The following is an 18,858-nucleotide window of genomic DNA, read 5'->3' as shown; positions in this document are numbered from 1 at the left end:
GATAGAAAATAACTCCTCAGTATGAATACAGAAATTTGTGATTTGATAACATCCTCGAAAATTGAAGTTATGCCAAGATAAACGCTATTATGGCGTTTTTTTGGGCGAATGGATAACATCTGTGTAATATACCTTTTGTATTAAAAATAACACATCTCCTACCTAAAACATTAACAAAATAAACGAACTGTGTGGTGTTTTAGTTACGATTTGCCATATTTTTTTGTGACATGATGTTTTGACAAAAACCTTATGACGTAACGTTTTGACGCCATTTCTAAAAAAGTAACTGGGCACACTGTGTGTCTTACGACAGCGTTTCAAAAAGGCCGATCGTGATATAAAAAATTTGGCCGTGTTGGTTTTAAAGCAAGAACTGTTTTATCATTAGGAGGTAGAAGACAAAGTTCCAAATATAAACAGAAAAGAACCACCTCGAGAGACCCGAAATAAATTTCAAAATATGATTCTAAATATTTTATTATGACTGAGTAGGCCTAATAAATAATAACCAGTAAATGAGGTTCCGCTCTGAAAGAGTTATGAGACATTTGGCCTGTTGGTTTTGAAAAGGTAATTTAAGCTCGATGAAAATCCTATATAAAAGCAAATTTTAATAAATTTGTGGATTCTCCGAACGTTCTGATGTCTTTGGCGTGGCATTTTTTTAAGAACAAAGTAGGTATGTAGTGGTAAATTGTAGCCTCTACTTTTGATTCAACGTTACGCACCAACATGGGAAACGATAGCCATTGAACACTAAAGACTAGTATTACATGCAATACTTTTATTGCATTAATTCATTTGAGTCTGTAAACGTTCAGTTCAATTTGATTTACGGGTACTGAATAATTTATTCAAGGTTACTAAAATCAATACAATGATGAAGTTTTCCACTTACACATTTTTACAGCTTTTTTATTAGATTATGAGTACTAGTGCCTTTAGGAAACCCCTTTTCAATATATACGTTTGCATTATACTCTCTATCCGATTTGTACCATTTCAGCATCCGCATTATCTAAAAATATTTAAAAAAAAATTCAAAACCGTCACCTGGTGTCGTTATGCGTTTGTTGTTTTCTCGCAAACATTCCAAGCGCGATGACGTCACAACGAGAAAAGGTCAGTGGAGCGCGATTCGTGAGCGAATTAAATTCGACGAGGCGATCGGTCGAACTAGCCAGGACGCCCGTTTCAGATAAGCTTTACATGACAGTTTAAAGTGCTCGGCTCCATTTGGTGTACTCGTTTTCGTGCCTGTTTTTAAACCGCAATGTAAACTGGACAAAGGCATTGCAAAATGTGAAGAAAAGCGGGGCCTGGCGTATTTCGAAGTGGCCGACAAACCATTTGTTTTCGACCTGTTTTCTGTTTTTCCTTCGCGGTCAACCGCGGGAGCCGTCTTGGACGTCAAGCGTGAAATCTTGCCGCTTGACTTTTTCTGCAAGGTCGTCGCTTTAGTTGTGGTTGACGGTGTGCTCGAACTCCAGTGCGTTAATTTCGACAGTTGAAGACCGTGCCTTGTGCAATCACACAGACTCGCGCACAATCCTACTTAAAACACCGATTTCGCGCTGCGGCTGTATTACGTTTTAACTCGAGTTTCATGTTAGTCACGACTTGTTGCGCATTTGTAAACGCCTGGCTGATAACACTCGTAGTTTCGTAAATGCAAAGTTTATCGTCTTTTTTTAGGTGATAGCTAATTTAGAGAAAGACTGTTGACTGGTTCTTATTTGTCTTGAATTTTAAAGAGCTAGTTTTACTTCAAGTTAGAGCAGAAATGGTTCCTATTTTACCAAGTTTCTAAGTTTTTTTTATTGGAGCAAAGTTTTTTTGTTTTTTATTTTGGATTTATAAAAAGATTAATTAATTATTCAAACTGATTATATACTGTTTACTTTGAAAATAAAGGTTGGGTAAAGAGTAGGGAAGAATTAATTTCAACATTTAGCAGATGTTAAATGTTTGTCATGAGGATTTATTGTGATACAGTAATTGTGTTTTAACATCCGATAATTTTGTTGGAAACATAAGTTTACCTACCTTTTTTATTTGTCTATTTTTTAGTCAAAGTTTAATTGGCAAGTTTAGATCTTAAAAGTAATAGTCCTATCTATCATATAAACCTTAGCTTGACTTTAAAATAAAATAAATAGCTTTATTGTTTGTGAGATGCCACATTGTACAGAAACTGAATATTTCCTTTTGAGCAAAATTTATATTGTGCATTTTGTGTTTGATATATCATGCTTTCTATGTTAAGTTATTTGCAAGGTTGCCAATATTTTTTATATAAAAGCTGTGTTTTTACAAGCTGAATTGTGTGAACATGCTATAGCTTATGGTTTTACCAAATAATATCGTTAACTATTTTTTCCAGATACCTTTATAAATTAAATGATTAAGTGGTGAAATGGGTTAAATGCCTCGCAAAATGATCAGCATTTTGATTATTGGTATGTTGCTTTAATATGTTACTCATTTAAACCTAAGACAAAAGTTTAATTTATTTCGTGAGAGAAGTTTAATTTATTTCTGTCAATAAAAATTAACAAAGTTTAATTTATTTCTGTCAATAAACATTTTTTTAACAGTTTATGCCATCAAGCAATTTGTATTACAACCTACTAATAGAAACATGACTGCTATAAGCTGGTTGAAAAGCCTTACTACATAAGATTGTGTTAAATATCTAACTAAATGAAAAATTTGGTCTAGAATCCTACCACAGTATTTTAACAATTATTAAATCAGCGCACATCATTATTTGGGTTTGGCTGCAGGTTAGCATATATGTGAGAATTGATGGTTGGTGAAATATTGTTTTATTTCTCCCAGTTTGTAATTTTAGTTTGACTGACTGGTTTTGTGCCTAACAAAAAGTAGTAGGATTCTAGACCAGTGCCAAATTTTCTTGTTAATTTGGGTGTACAAAAAAACTAAACTAGCAAAACCAATTACCCCTGGCTTTTTAAATTGTATAGTAACCACAAGACAAATTAGTTTACTAGGATGTAGAACTTTACACTGTTTTAGGAAAACTTTTTTTAAAGTTTTGTTAAAAATTAAATGTTATCATATTCAAAAGTCTAATGAAGTTTTGAGAGGGCAGTAAGACGCATTAAAAACATAGGTTTCTAAGTAAAGTCCTGTGGATCAGCTTTACATTTTGTTGCATTACAATTTAATCAAAGCTTTTTTGTTATGACTAATACCTCTAGATTTGAATTGTTAATGTTTGTAAAGTTTGATTTTGAATTGGATTTGGTGTAACTATAACGAAATGAAGATAGATAGGTTTAGTGACTTTGTTATGCTACATTTAAATTTCCAATAAAAACAGACTCTTGAGCTGTTTGCCAAATTACCTTATGATATTGCCTGTACAAGACTTCACTGTTTGTAACAGCACTTTTCACAATATTTACCATACAATAATTTACACTTTCAGCTGTTGTGCTCCTTGGAACAGCCATATCATCCAGCGGTTTACAATGCCCAGCTTGTACCAATGATTGCGGGAGCATTGGATATCTCACCTGTGAAGCATGTTTCTGTAACCCTGACTGCAGCAGTGTGAGTAACTGTTTGCTTTGAATAGTATCATTTTTGGAGGTTATAGTAAGAATATCAACTAAAAAAAATAACTTCAACCACCTTTAGCTTCTAACATTATGTTTTAAAATTTTTTTTTTATTTTGCTGCATGGTTATTGATCAACTAATCTTTTTTTTATATACAAATTTCTCCATTGTAAGTAATTAAAATTGATCATTTATTGAGTTGAAGATCATGCTTTCTTTTGTTAATTGCGCATCAGCATTGAAAATGAATAAAATATGTTAAAATTGAAAAGAGTTATTCAAAACTCTCAAATAACGGGCTTTGATATTCTTACTATGTTTCCTTTATGTTGCTACATTTAGTTTAACACTGTTAATGTAAATGTTCAATATCGGTAATGTTGTTTTCTGCAGGCCGAGTTATTGTCTTTTAATCAAAATTATTTTGTACAACTTTTGTATGCTGTCATTTAAGGTGAATTGAAAGTATCAGGGTTTTTAAGGTTTGCACCACAAGTTCAAAAGTATGTGCGTGCTTAGGCATATTCCCTGGGCACTGGGCGAGGTCTGGCCAGGCTTTTTCTGCCAAGTCTCCAGCAATACAGTGTGCCCTGTAATTAAATTAGACTAGGATTTTTTAAAAGGGCATTTTGCTTTTACCATTTTCATCTCCCCGTGAACAAAAATAGCTTGGGTAGTAATGATGTGGCAGTTTTTATAGTTCTAATTTTGTTCTGACAAAAACATATTCATTAGTAGCTGCCTACACTTTAGATATCTTGCCGTTGCGGCATATAACACATGCAACTCCATAGGTATAATTTACAATAAATAATTGTAAATGGCTTATATTTTTGAATGTAGTAAAATAATATAAAATAAAGGTAACTTATGCTGCTTATAGTGCTTAAAAAATTGAATAATTCACTTATATATAGAACAGCTTTTAACATAGCCTTTTGTTTCCAGAGTCCACAGAAGTTTATGGTTACTAAATTTCGTAATAAATATTATATATATATATATATATATATATATGCTTTTTTTTTTTCTACTGAAGATAATCAACAGATCCGTGTTTAGTGTTCCTATATATGCTTTTATTTTAGTGAAACTCTGCTGTCTACATAATACGAAAACAATTTTAAGATTCCATTTTTACACTTTTGAATATTTTAATGTGCCAAGAATTAGTTTCTATAAAAACTTTAAAACATATCTCGCTTTTTCTTTTCAACGTCTTAATGGGTATTCAGTGCAAGCAAAATGAAATCTTTGGCTGAATTTTAATGTACTGTCATCAACAAACATATCCCGGTTTGCTGGTACCTAAAAACACAATTTTGTAACTTTCCATCATAGGGCTAGGTTTAATTAAAAATTGATACATAAAATGATGATGCCAAACAAAATAAAATTGGTGCTGTTTTCATTTGCAAAGTAATGGTAGAATCATGTATTGAGAGTGAAACCTTGTTCTGTAGTCAGCATGACTTGTAGCAAGGTCCCTCCTAGCATGTTCTTGTCTGTCAACCGTCAACCTCAACATGCGTTGCTTAACTCCAAAGCAGATTAAGTGTCATGCACATCCTTGTAAAGTTAAAGAGTGGGCAGCGATTTTCTCAGTACACACTCAACCTTGTTTTGTCTGTGGGCCAAATTCATTGCCACGTTTTTGTTGCACTTTGTGGTGCATTTAATAGAGCTGTGTTAAGATTGTAAAATATATTTTCTTGTCAGGCAAACTGTATCAGACAAAACTGACAATAAATATTTTCTCAGAACTAAGTTCAAAATGCATTTTTAGAGTTTTAATCTATACAAAATTTGATTCTTGTTTTTTTATTTTTATTTCACAAACATTGTTTTTTTATTATTTATAGTAAGCATTAGTCACCAGAAATCTGTGGAATTTGAGAAAAGTGTGGAAAGTTTAAATCTATGTCGCTTAAACTTTGTGGTAAAGTAAAGTATTTTATTTTGATTGTTTGGTTAATTGTGAAATGTACAAGTGTAATGTGTTTGAAGTGCTTTACTCTTATCACCATACAATCGCTTAATGCTAATCATTTTTACTTGCTTTCTACATATACATATTTACAATTTCCAACCTTTGCAACCAAAAAGTTTGCACATGTCACTCTTTGCTGCAAAGGTCAAAGTCACCGCAATTGCCAATTCAAACCGGGAACACAGGTCAAAATCTTTGGGAAATGACATTTACAAAACCGTTGACCTGTTTTTTTCCCACAATAAGCAGCTTTACCTTTGCTTGCTGCTAAATTGTTGGTCACGTGCCTGAAAATGTTTCTCTTGGTCCATCTCAACTATTTAGGGCCTTAGGCTGTGCAAGTCAGTCGTGATTATGTGTCATCAGGCATTCTGCCCGCTTTGAAACCTTAGACTCATGATTTCCCTGGCAATGTTGCTATTTTTGCTTTAACCTAAATCTTAGATGGCAAAAACATGCAGTCCATGCCATGAATGGGCCTGGGGCCAGGATGAATGGAAACCTAATAGCTCGGTACTTTACCCCAATCAGACTTGTGATCACACTAATGTTCAGTCTCTCTTGCCATATGCTATAGGTTTGAAACAGATTGTTAAAATATTTGCAGAACTCTCTGGCACATAAATCGTAACTAATAATAAAAACTAAAAGCATAGATGCCACAAAAATGAAACATTTTTCCTTATCAGTTAAACAAGCAAATACAACTAAACATGGCAAAATATTCTTAAATGCAGTTTATAACGTTTAAAAAGTTTGTTACTATTAGTTAAAAGTTGTTTCTCTGTTTTTTTTTTAATTAAATATATGTATATATTGTACAGATAACATTTGAAAAGTGTACACACTATAGCCTGGATTATTCTTATCTTTCCAATCTAAAGATGCTATCATAGTTTTAACAACACACACTAGGAGACATCCCATTGCGCCTGTATTGCTTTTTTTGCCAAGTTTACAAAGTAATTAATAGATTACTATTTTGAAATATATGAAACTCCGAAAATAAATAAGTGTCGCGCAAAGCCGAATACTAACTTTTGTTGATTATAACCAGGCACTGTTTAATTTCTAAACTTGGTTGTACTTGTATGTTTCTCAGATGAGCCCAGGATTCTGCCAGGGTGAAGAAGAATGTGTGATGGTGAAGCACAACTGCATGTTCGATGGACCCTGTGCACCAATGCCAAACTGCATAGGTATATATGTGTAATCTACTATTAGTCATTTACTATATAGCCCGGGTTGCCACAAAGTCTTCGAATGTCTTCGAATTGATTTACATATTGAAAAGTTCTCGAAAAAAATGTTTTTTAAAAGTCTTTGAATAATATGAGTTTATTTCATCTCCAGCTGGAGTTTTGTGTTTTGAAAGCGCCAGTAAATAACAATTAGAATTTTTTTAAATTGTGTTGGCCATGGCGTTTATACTGTTTTGTTTTTCCAATACATTAAAAAAATTGTAGAATGGTCCAATTTTAGGTCTTTAAAAATCTACGATTTGTTTTGAAAAGTCTTTGTATGTCTTTGTTTTTTATTATAAAATTGTGTGAAAAATGCCTAAATCTATTTTAAATATTCGTATAGTTTGTGTTACAATACTACAGCGTTATTTTTATCTGAACGCTGAATTTTTGGCCTTGAGTAAACGAACAACAGTTCCTAAGGTAAATTGGCCATTAGACTTAGTAGTTAAAACCTGGAGGTCATTCACTGATTCGTTTAAGTCTATAATTTGATTTCACTCTTTGAGTAATGGACGAAGGCTTAGCCTGGGATAAAGTTGCTATGTAGCCTTGTTAAAAATGCTTGACATCAGTATTGATACCAAATATCATGGAAATTGTAAGTTAATTCCAGGAGCCTGGAATAGTTGATTATTGTTCGGGCTTCTGTGTTTCTGGCCTTTATTCGCGGTTCACTGGGTGAATCAGTTGTGCTGTGTGTGCTTGTCCGCTTGTGCGTAGGTGTTGTTTTCTGCAACACAGGCCGTCAACCACTTTTGTCAAACAAAACCCAACGCTGACATTTTGACTGATTCATTGGGGTAGGGATATCATTATATTGTTTTTGTGCTTGCTTTGTTTTCAAGGCATACATTCAATTTTTTCCAACTGATTTGATACTGATCAACGTTTTTAGTGGCACGCATTATAAGTAAAAACCATTAAATCCTACCCAGTTTACTATGTGGCTTTGTAAATAGGTTGTTTTAACAACTAAAAGTGGTTTATTAGAACTGTTGTTTAACCTAGTTAAAGTCCTAAATATTGACTCTATTTCTCAATAAAATCCATATTTACAATTTATTTCTCTTCGTAATAAAGGTGTTTTGAGAAAAGAAGGTTCATCCATTACAATAATTAAACAATGTGTATACTTAAAATGCTACAATGTGTAGTCTATACAGTTGATTCTTTACCGCGATGCCGTTTGGCTGTTGTCCAGTTGAATAACTGTATCTGTGACTTTTTATTCTCCCATAACCCCTGATTGCAATATGATCCCTAGCATGAATTGTTGCCTGTTTTCTTGTGGAATTGTGTGGAGATGTTGTTATCTTAGCGTCCATGTCGTCTTTTGTTGTAATGGTGATTTGATACACCTGAAATGTTTATGTAACTCTCCTATGTGATGTCATACTGTATATAGGGAGATAACAGGTAGTATTTTAAAGAAGCTAATCTTAAAATAACTAGGCCTTTGCTTTGGAATGAATTGAACAGCCTTCGGATGTAGCACTTTTACAACTGTTTGCAAAATCTGGGATAGATTATTACACTAATAAATGCTAATGGCAAACTCCCAAAGTTAAAATCTAAAAAGGTGCAAGTTAAAAAATCAAAAAAATTCTGATAAATATCACAACTACATATGCCTAAAAAAAACCTATAGAATTTCCGTTTAACCACAAATTTCTCTTAACCATTTCCCAGTGGGCTTTTACACATATTTACCATTGGTTTCACACCATATTGGTTTCGCAGTATTTACCTAAATCCTTTAAATCGATTCGGCAGTTCCCAGTAAAACGTGCGGAAGTGGTTCCATTGCGCGCAACGATGCCGGATCCCCAATAACCTGCGGTGGTGAATTAGACCAATGCCCAAAGGACAACAAATGCAAGCAAGTTCCAGGCCGCATCATTTCCATTTGCTGTGGTGTGGGAAAAGACATCATTACCGGTGGGTTCTCTGAGAAAGAACTGTAGTACAGTAACATGCATGCCAGCAGTTTATTCGGTTAAAACTTGTTTAAATCATTTAGATTTATAACTATGTAAATAGGTTTATGTTTTAAAGTTATTCCTACTTTTTTTATAAAAAATTGCCATCTATTTGTTAATGACCTAAATTATGTTTTTACTGTGAATTATCTACATCAAGGCAACTTCTAAAAATAACCGAGTGTTGGTGAGTTTGATCAGATAATTAATCCTCTGTATCGGGTGCATCAAGTGCCGTCTCTTGTCTCTCGTGTATTTTCCACCGCACGGCGCAAAGTATTTGAGAAACAAACATTCCCCATTGTCTGCATCCAGCGTTCGATAGGCTGGGCAGAATCGTGGCGTCTCCTAACCAGAGAACTTATTGTCTATTGTCAAGTCATTACCGGTCGCATGCGACTTGCTTTATATGTTTGCCCAGGAGAGAGAAAGAAAATGGCCACAAAAAGGGATGAACGTGCTCAATTGTGCATGGCCCTTTTGTGTTACATTCCCCAAATTGCGGCGCACACTGTTGTCTGAAAAGTTTTTCGCTGCCCTGTAACTGAATACTATCAAAGCATCGCCTGGAGGTCGGCGGAAGTAAATGGTTCGGTTGACACATACCCTTTGAACCTTGTGATGCTGGATGTTTTCTCAGATTTGTTTAAGATTCTATTTAAACTTTTTTTCATGACACAAAGTTTGGCATAACTTTTGCATTGTTTTCACCCCCAACAGTTTTTTTTTTTCTTCCACCTATTTTAAACTTTATTAAAATCTTAGGCTGAATCAGCAATTTTAATCAATTTAGGCTAAATCAGCAATTTTTTTTTTATGTCCTGAAAATATTTAGATGTAGTTATTTTACCTTATTGTTTTACTGTCTATTAGTTGAGGGCGAAAAGTGCTACACCTTTTTGTTTTACTGGCTATTAGGGGAATGTTTTTCGAATGTAGGCCAAATTTTTAGGTGCAATAAAAATTTTAGTATACAGTTTTACTTTTTTTGCTATAACATTCGATTTCTTGAGCATTAATTTTTAATCTTAAAAATGACACTGCAAACTTGGCAGCATAAAGCCTTATTATTTATCAAATTCTACTATTCATTTAGTTCCAGAAATAAGTGCACCTTCTCATGAAGACAATGCACCCCCTCTTTGGGTGATTCCGAACATCACCAATGACGGTCCCAGAATTGGTAAGTCTTCCTGAGATAACACTTTCTTTTGTGTAAATATGTAGGAGGATTAAAATACATTTGTAACTGTAGTCGTTCTACGCGACAATATGGATGAAAGAATCATAATTAAATGCACTGTGAGAATTATTCCCCCCCCCCCAAAAAAAAAATAAAAAATTAATAATAACAGTAATATTTTTCATTATTATTGGGAGTGTTTATACCTTGTGTAGTTTAAAGCAAGCTAGACTATAGCCAATCACAGTGTAATGTCAATTTCATGTATATTGTCATTATGTATACCTTATAAGGCTACTACTATGAATCACCGTGCCAATTACAATATGTCCTGCAGCTATCCTGTAGAAAAATAATATTCAGGTTATTGGAGAAGTTGGTGAAGTTTAGAAGTCGGCGTTCTTGTCTTACTTGTCTGCCCTAACCACATACTTTGCTTAGACACAGATGCTATGGTGAATAATTTTACAAAACAAAGAAGATTAGGTGGCCCTCTATGCCTGAGTAACAAAATCCTGCCAGACGCGGCCAATTAGTGCAAATAACAAACAACTTCACTGTACTGTTCTCAAATATCACGGGGTCTGGCGAAAATTCGTGGGAAAACCCATTTTTAGAAAATTGCCTAACACTGATTAACAAACAGGTTTTATGTTTTTTATGCATTATTATGTTATATGGAACATAGTTGGTTGTTATGTCAGTATATCTATATTTATGTATTAATTTAATAACTGGTCACATTTAGGTTCAATTTTTAACTTATGCTTAAAAGGGTTGTTTTTAGACCAAAATAATGACTATTTACCCATTTAGAATTAATTCTGTAGTATGTTTTTTTTTAATATGTAAAAAGAGACAATTGTTCCAAGCTTATATCTCAACAAATTTTAAATATTTGAAATCCATTTATTTTATTTCATTTAACCAGTTGGATGGTAACTAAGTTTAACAAATAGTTTCCATCCGGGCGGTTTTACATGCACTTCACATCATTACTCATATACAAACTATATGGACTGTTCTTATGCCGTCAAATGATTTACTATCATAAAAATAATGTAAAATGATACTTAGCTATAAAAATTTACCACTCAACTGTATTTACCCAATGTTTTTGGGACCCCGGAAACCTTTCTACTCACCCCCAGGGGTCCGCGGACCCCACATAAAACGGTGGCAAAAGCAAAAAAGCAAAACGTTTGGTTAAGGTTGTACTGAATATGTGATATTGGAAATCACCTTGACCAGGGCTTGCAAGATAAATGTCGAACTTAATTGCTGATCAGTAAAAGATATACAGACGATGCCTTTGTTGTCTAAATATATATATTTTATCTTTTAATAGTGTCTGACCTGAATTGCTATAGCTTTCCTGGAGTGTTCTGCTGTCGTTTGTTCAATTTTAGAAAAATATTTACCCGCCGTGCGGTTTTCCAGATACGATGTCTTTGCTGGCGAAATATATATTTATATATTTCAATATTTTAATAGTGTATGACCTGAATTATTATACCTTTGCTTAAGAGCATTCTGTTGTCGTTTGTTTAAGAAAAATGTTTACCGATCGCGCGGTTTTCCAGATACGATGCCTTTGCTTGCGAAATATTTATATTTTTAAGATGCAGTTTGGTTAAGTTTAGAAAAATATTTACCGGCCGCGCGGTTTTCCAGATACTTCAGACGATTGCCCGGAATGCGTAAGCGACGCATGCGCCATGGGCATCTCGTGCCCGGATTATCCGATGGCAACATGCGTCACGGACGACTGCACATGCACGTCATGGTTCATCGACGAAAACGAAGAGCGAGTGGACTGTTTTAAGAGTGAGTGTGCGAGTGCAGAAGAATAATTGCTTTATAATGACTAAAGAGATTTGCTGGACAAACGTGCTTTGGGGCAGGATAGAAATGAACTCATTATCTTTGGCTGGGCGAGTGTTTTAAACTGCGGTGCGTACGAGAAAATATTTCTTAATGGGAAATTTATTTATTTGTCATCATTTGTCACGCTATGTATGCTTCCTAATTACACCCCTGTCGAATTTAACACAAAAGCGTGCATGTTGGTGCGAAAATGGTTGTCCCCCAATCGTTGTTCACAAATTTACCTTAATGTTAAAGCTAACGCGAAACAGGACTTTTGGGGCTTTCAAAATAGGGCGGTTAGCAAGCATACAAGAAAAAATTCGGCCCCTTAAAAAATAAATCTATCCCTTTTTTTTTAAATGATGGAGTTTTTTTTTATAAGACGTTATCGTGATATTAAAATTTTGTAAAAGGCCAAAACTTTGGGAGCTGTAAATAGGACAGCTTACTCAAGAAGATACTGCATTTAAAGCGAGACTTTAAAAAGTGTTATTTAAGCACACAAAAGAGGTATAAAACGTTTATTAGCTCAATAAACTTGAAATCCGCGTAGTGTAGAAATATTTAAGGGCATCTGCAAAAAAAATGCTCGTCGAAATGACACAGGCACCTTACCTTTATCAAACACCAGGCAGTTAGCCAATCGCTTTTTTTTCTCGTAAGTAACTCCTTAAAATTGCCCCATCCAGTCGTGAAGCATTCTTGGCTGTTTGTCGAAATGCTAAACAAACACGAGAACGTGCTCGTTTGCCCTTTGCTCGGCGAGCAGACAATACACCCACTTGACTGCCTGCTTGTTATTTCTGTTTGCTCGGAACCACAACCTTGGTTCTACAGGTTCTCGTGTTTGCCCAAAGGAGTGATTTTATTTGGAAATGGCGCGGACGCTTTTTATGGCAGGAAAATTTGAAAGGCGCAGTAAAATTTGCAAGATGTTGGAAAAATTGCAACGCCTGTAAATTGAAAATTGTGCCATTGAAGAACGATGTATAATACTCAAAAGGGCTAATGTAGACATGTTTAGGTTGTCGACATAAGCTTTGTGTCTAATCCTTTCCGTTACTTTCGGGCAGTTAAGTGTACTTAAACCTCATATAACCTTGCTTGACAACCGTATTTGCCTTGAAAACAAGTGGCACTGTTGATAACTCTTTAGCTGATGAAGCACTGTTGTGCGGCAGCTCGACAACAGTTACATGCAAATTTGTCAACAGTGTCACCTGTTTTCGGTTTTCTCATAAAACCTGCTTTATTATAGATAGAAAAGATTTCAATATGTGTGCGTTAAACAGTCCTACTATATCCCACCATTCTTCCCACCAAGGTTTATAGCCACAAGTGTTCGAATAAACTCACTTTTAACACATTTTCTTTTATGTTGCCGAACGTATTGACTAAACACGATTTTGGACGAAAAAAGTATTTTCTCAATGTAATAAAAAAGAGTCCTCCTTTTCAGCCTGAACCAATCCATCTGGAGTATTTTTTAACCAAAACTAACATTTTTATTAGGGTTTGAAACCTATTAATTTTCCTTAAATCGTTGAAAGACGTTCGCAATAGTTAGTTCTTCAAGTTTGTTTTTTTTTGCAAACTTTTTTTGCAAAATTATTAGTTGCATCTTAGTATTGTTTAACCAAAACCATCAACTTTTACCCAGACTTTACAGAAATCCTATTTCGCGCAGGCAACACCGAAACGATGATAATCCCCGACTTTATCTTCCCCCTGCTGACCACCACCCCTGCCTCGACTGCGATGACGTCGCAGGCGCCCCTCGCGAAACCGGCGCCCGTGACGTCAGAGGGCGGCCATGTCTCGAAGGCGCTCATCCAACACGTCATCATCGGATCTTGTGTCGTCTTTGCGATCGTGGTGTGTCTCCTGATCGTTTGTAAGGTGGGTGATTGTGTGGTAAAAGCGAGGGACGCCTGATACTTTTTTATTTTGTTTTTATATATGATACTTTTTTAATAGATTTTATTTTTTGATGCCTGTTACTCTTTTTATATTTTTTTCTGATTTTTTTATTTTTTTTTATATATGTCAGGTATTTTTATTCAGCAATGTCAATTAATTTTATTGATTTCTTATGCGACAAAAACTACGGCTGTCTAATCAAGTGACGTCACAGTGGAAATTAGGTAAAAAATTAGGTTATCGTATAATAAGCATTGATAAAACTTGGCGTCTAAGACTTTAATTACAATTTCTACCTAATTTAGTAATATGGCAACTGACAGCTTACCAAAAAAATTAACGTAGTTAAAATATGGTCTCCTTCTTTTCCATCACTATTTAGCCCCAAAGTGACTGTATGTGCAAAGAGAGATTGGCACTTGGTTGCATACAAGTGACCACGCAAAATGGCAAAGGTTGGACAAAATTCGTCGAAACCGGCCAAGGTCTGACCTTTTCACGCCAGGTTAACAAGGCTGCGTTTCCTGGGCCACGACTTATAATAGAACCGCGGCAGCATGTCAGACAGCGCCAGGTCCCCCGATTGATTAAAAATAATCGCCGTTATTGAGCCTGAAATGCACCCTACTACTGCTACTACACCTACTACAATTGTAGTGCGTTGCCAACGCATTCTTGGCGAAGTCTGCGCTGTTTTTGAAAACACACACAATGACGAATTCTGTCAGGGAAAACAGAATCATTCGTGGTAAAACAAACTTGTTTACGTAGACATTTTTTTACATTAGAATCAAAACTATTAGAATTTTCACGAAAATGTGAAAACATAACATAAATAGTCTGAGCGTTGGTTTGTCGATTTGGCTAAACAGAGCAGGGGTCGGGAACCTTTTTTCCACTGCGGACCGGTTTATAACTGAAATTTTGTCGCGAACCGGCCTTAAAAACAACAAATGTTCAGTAAAGGAAATTTATAACAACTTTTTTCAATGTCCCAATTGAAAAAAAAATTTCTGTCTGAACATTAACATTGTTTATAAACATTGTTTGCATGATTTAATTCTATTGCACTTTAGGGTGAGCACGCTTGAACATCAAAATAACATTATGTATGGGCCATATTATGTTTTTTTTTTGCAGCTTGTCCATACAAAGAGGAAAAACGTGTTTAGAAAACAACAGGTTAGTATAAAAATATAATATTTTATTATTATTATTAATAACCTAATATAAATTTATTAAAGCAGCACATCTCTGTCAACGTGGTTATTTATTTAGTGCAGTGAATCTCAACCTTTTATGGCTTACGACACCCCTCCAAATAATAAATAGATTTTCGGCACCTCAACTGGAATTTTCGTTGAGTATTTTACTGAAATGTCACTATAAATGGAACTGGAACAACACAATCAACTTAAAACTTATGTGAAAGCTGTCATTTGATATAATGGTCCCTAATCGTACACAAATAGTTGTATCAAGAAGCTTACCAATTGAGCAAAACTCAGGTTCTAAAAATTTTTCAAATACTTATCGGCACTCTTGAGCATAAGAAATGGCACACCAGGGCGCCGCGGCACTTTACGTTTTGTATGATTTACGTTTTGAGAAAACCCGCAGAACTTTGAAACGTTTCCAATTTCTTTCAGGAGGAACAATTGAAACCCCTACAAATCGCCAACAACAACAAGATGGACATCGCTTGAAAAAATGAAAAAAAATGCCACCAACGTACATCCCCAATCCACGTCAATCGAGTTCTTATCTTCTGCAACCTCCTCATTGACACCACGCCTTATGGTTGACACTCGAACCGGGTTATGTTTTCTATTGCTGCTCAAAATTATTTTGTTTTTTTTCTTTTCACTGTATGCGTTTTCAAGTTTATATGTGTTCGGCTTTATGCGGTCGTTTGCATTTAGCGACTTGTTGCCCCCGGTCCCAACCAAGGATTTCGTCAGCTTCTCGTATAGAAAGCTTATCGTGATAAGCGATGACAGCTTTGAAACGCGGTTGAACTTCAGTGGCTGTACGTTTTACTTCCAGATTGGCACCGCTTTTTTAGACTGCTGTTCTTAGATAGAGGTTTCACTCGCGCGAGTCGGGCGAATCGTTAGACATTATTTGTCGAACTATACTTATTACATGAGTTTCGCATTTGTGAGAACTATCCTTGAAAAAGTCGGCTAGATTTAGCAATTTTAAGTACAACATACTATTTTTACCAAGACATGTAAATTCTGGTTATCAACGTGGTTTCAAAAACATTTAAAAAAAACACAAAACGTTCCATTTTCGCATTAGTTAAATATTTGGCCGGCTGCAAAATCATAATAGTATGTTGTCGAGTTGACTTTGGCTAAAAACCTTCACACTTAATACGCAACTGAAACTTTGCGGTAAAGTATTGTTTTTATCCGACATTTGTTTGTTTTGAACTTTTAACTTCATACCCTTTTGCCATAAACAAATTCAAGCACTACCTAAACTACCTTGCACTATAGGTCGCTTCCATTTATCACCACCCATATCATCCGTTCACTTTTCTAAGTCTCTTTTTATACCAACCGTAAATTTCACCGAAGCATGACTGTCGCAGTACGTTTTGTGACGCGTGCACTTTTTTATAACCAAAAACTGGAATCGATCCAGACGCGTTTGATGATCTACTACTGTAAGGTGCTTCACAAGGCGTATTATTTTTTTTTATCAATATTGCAAATGATTAGGTGCTTCCGTTTGGTGTACTGCTGTAAAATGCCGTTCTGCAAAAAAATAGCTCAAAAAGTACTTTTTAGCAAAAAATTATTTTTTTCCTTTTATAAGATGTTATTTCGTTGCAAAAATGCGCGCTTCGCCTAGAGCACAAGGTTTGGTATTTCGGAATTTTGCGGAATAACTATCTTTGGCGTGACATTTAATAAGCAATTATCTTGTCAAACACCACTCGCATGCTCATCTCTTTACTTCTTTACTACTACACTTTTCTCTTAACTCATCCACTTTCACACCCAGACAACCTTGGACGTTTTAAGTGTTAAAATGCGTTTTTCTTTTCCCCATTTCTGTAACATCGCCGTTTAAGCTTCGAGCGCTTTTTCGTGCTCCAATTGATATTTTGTTATTACTTTTGCTTTTTAATTTGATTTATTTCCACGTTCATATATCTAGAGTCTTCGCGTTGAAAGGTGCTCGCTTTTAAAATTTTGCTCTCTCTCTCTCTTTTCTACAAGGTGTCTCAATTTTTTAAACGTGCCTTCTCAAACGAAAAAAATTGACGCGGACGGGAAAGCTGTAACGTGATACCATTTGAACTGAAACTACCGTGGGTACAAAAAACTATAATTGCGTACACCACTCGTCAACCTTCTGCAAATCGGAGAAAGATATGACATAATAGAGCCGCGTAAAGATTTTCTCAAACCTATACGCGTTTATTAAATAATAAACTAACCCCTACCCAATGTCGGGCCTTCACATTGCAGTGGGCCGGCCTAATCCAGTTCTTAACCTTGACGTTCAAAGAAGGATCGTTAGAAGATCCTGGAAAGGTCGCAGGTTTTGACATTTGACTTGCAAGGTTGAACTAGAATCGTGTTGTTGTTTTGTTGAAGTCGTTTTTGCGGCCCTATCCCGCCGGGCTTGTTTCTTTAGCACGTGCCCGACATGTACATATTGCGTGATACTTCGTCAACAGAGCTTTTTTTGTTTTTTACTTGTTTCCCTTTTTTTGTTTTCCGCGATTTAAACGCCAAAAATGAAAAAAACGACGTGTTTTAACCCAGAATGTACTAATATGTCATGACAACGTTTTTCACCTGTTTTAAAACCAAATTGGCACGTTAGATTAAATATAGTAAAGCTTAATCTACAACCCATAGGATTTTTTCATACAAGGTGAAGCTTCCAAAAATGAGTAGTTTTCCTTGTCGCGTTCTGTTAACAGCAACCCGTAACAGCTTTGAATTAAATGTGAAAAGAAATCTTAACCTAGTCGCCTGGCAAACTTTTATTAAATCCCTTTGACCCTGTTAACCTTGCAAAGACATTCTCGCAAAGAAGTTCTTACTTCTTCGAAAATCCTCCTAAACGCCTTTTATACAAAACATAAATATTTGTGCGTGCTTAAAGCGTAGTACAATTTTTCGGCTTCCTACTCGCAAATACTCTTATTGCTGTTTGTTTGTTTTACGCTTACGCTTTGAAGACGATCATGGGAGTGCATTAGGTGTTCGCCGCGTTTCCTTCCTTTTACGCGTTTCTTTTTGAGATGTTTTTGCAGTTTTTTGCGAATTTTACAATCGCTGGCGTGCAGAAGTGTGGCCAAATTGCCCAGGGCCTCTAACCAGCGTCAACAAAAATGTTTTTTGCATAACATACAAAAGTGAGTACTCGCAGCATTTAACCGTTTAGGAATCGGCTGCAAGTGTGCCGACAACACGAGAAATATGACTAATTTACATTTGATGAAGGTGATGGCCTGGGAAATGTTTCACACCTCTGCACGCCACGATTACGATTGAGATGTGCCCCTGAAAAACATGTTGGAGCGTTCCACCATTTTCACTGAATTTGTGTAGATAACTTACCGCTCAAGCAATTTCCAGTAAAATAGAACACAACAAACTTACTGAAAACTAACGTGTAAGATTAAAACTCGATTTCTAGCAAAATTTCCACCAACGCGCAGAATAGTAAAAACAAAAACGAACTACAAACCGCAATTTTTTTACCCGCGTGCTCGCGTAGAAAAACATCACGAAACTGACTTTGATCTGCATACGTATACAGCCGTTCGGTCACCTTAACCTAATTGTTGGAAAATTACCCGAAACATGATCTCCAGTACCATCTCACTTCCTCAAATCTCGATGTGCCCGTGTGCTTCATTTTCCCTCGCGCAATTTTCCGATCGTGTACTGTCTGGTACTTCCCCCAAATGGTGTAAAAAGTCGCACAAATAAAAGTTCCTTCTCACTACTATTCGCCCGCTTTCGCATTTTGTTTTGAACCTCAATTTCCATGTCGCCCCGTGCAGTTATTATGGTAAATTATACCCCCAGATATTTGGCTGTTTTAA

The 18,858-nt window shown here is 35.5% G+C and overlaps 1 protein-coding gene across 1 annotated transcript; it reads left to right on the top strand.

Annotated features, from left to right (window-relative positions):
• Positions 1 to 2,384: 2,384 nt before the first annotated feature.
• LOC146139556 (uncharacterized) lies at positions 2,385 to 18,761 on the top strand. Its single transcript, XM_083392141.1, has 9 exons — positions 2,385 to 2,462; positions 3,458 to 3,582; positions 6,683 to 6,779; positions 8,601 to 8,765; positions 9,903 to 9,989; positions 11,664 to 11,816; positions 13,546 to 13,757; positions 14,919 to 14,960; positions 15,428 to 18,761. The coding sequence occupies exons 1-9, from the start codon at positions 2,429 to 2,431 to the stop codon at positions 15,482 to 15,484; spliced, it is 972 nt and encodes a 323-aa protein (XP_083248267.1). The 5' UTR covers positions 2,385 to 2,428; the 3' UTR covers positions 15,485 to 18,761.
• The last annotated feature ends 97 nt before the right edge of the window (positions 18,762 to 18,858 follow it).

The sequence above is a fragment of the Ascidiella aspersa genome, chromosome 6 (genome assembly GCF_963924565.1).
Source record: "Ascidiella aspersa chromosome 6, kaAscAspe10.2, whole genome shotgun sequence".
Lineage (NCBI taxonomy): Eukaryota > Metazoa > Chordata > Ascidiacea > Phlebobranchia > Ascidiidae > Ascidiella > Ascidiella aspersa.
The sequence above is the reverse complement of the archived record's forward strand: the minus strand, read 5'-3'. Positions and strand labels throughout refer to the sequence as shown.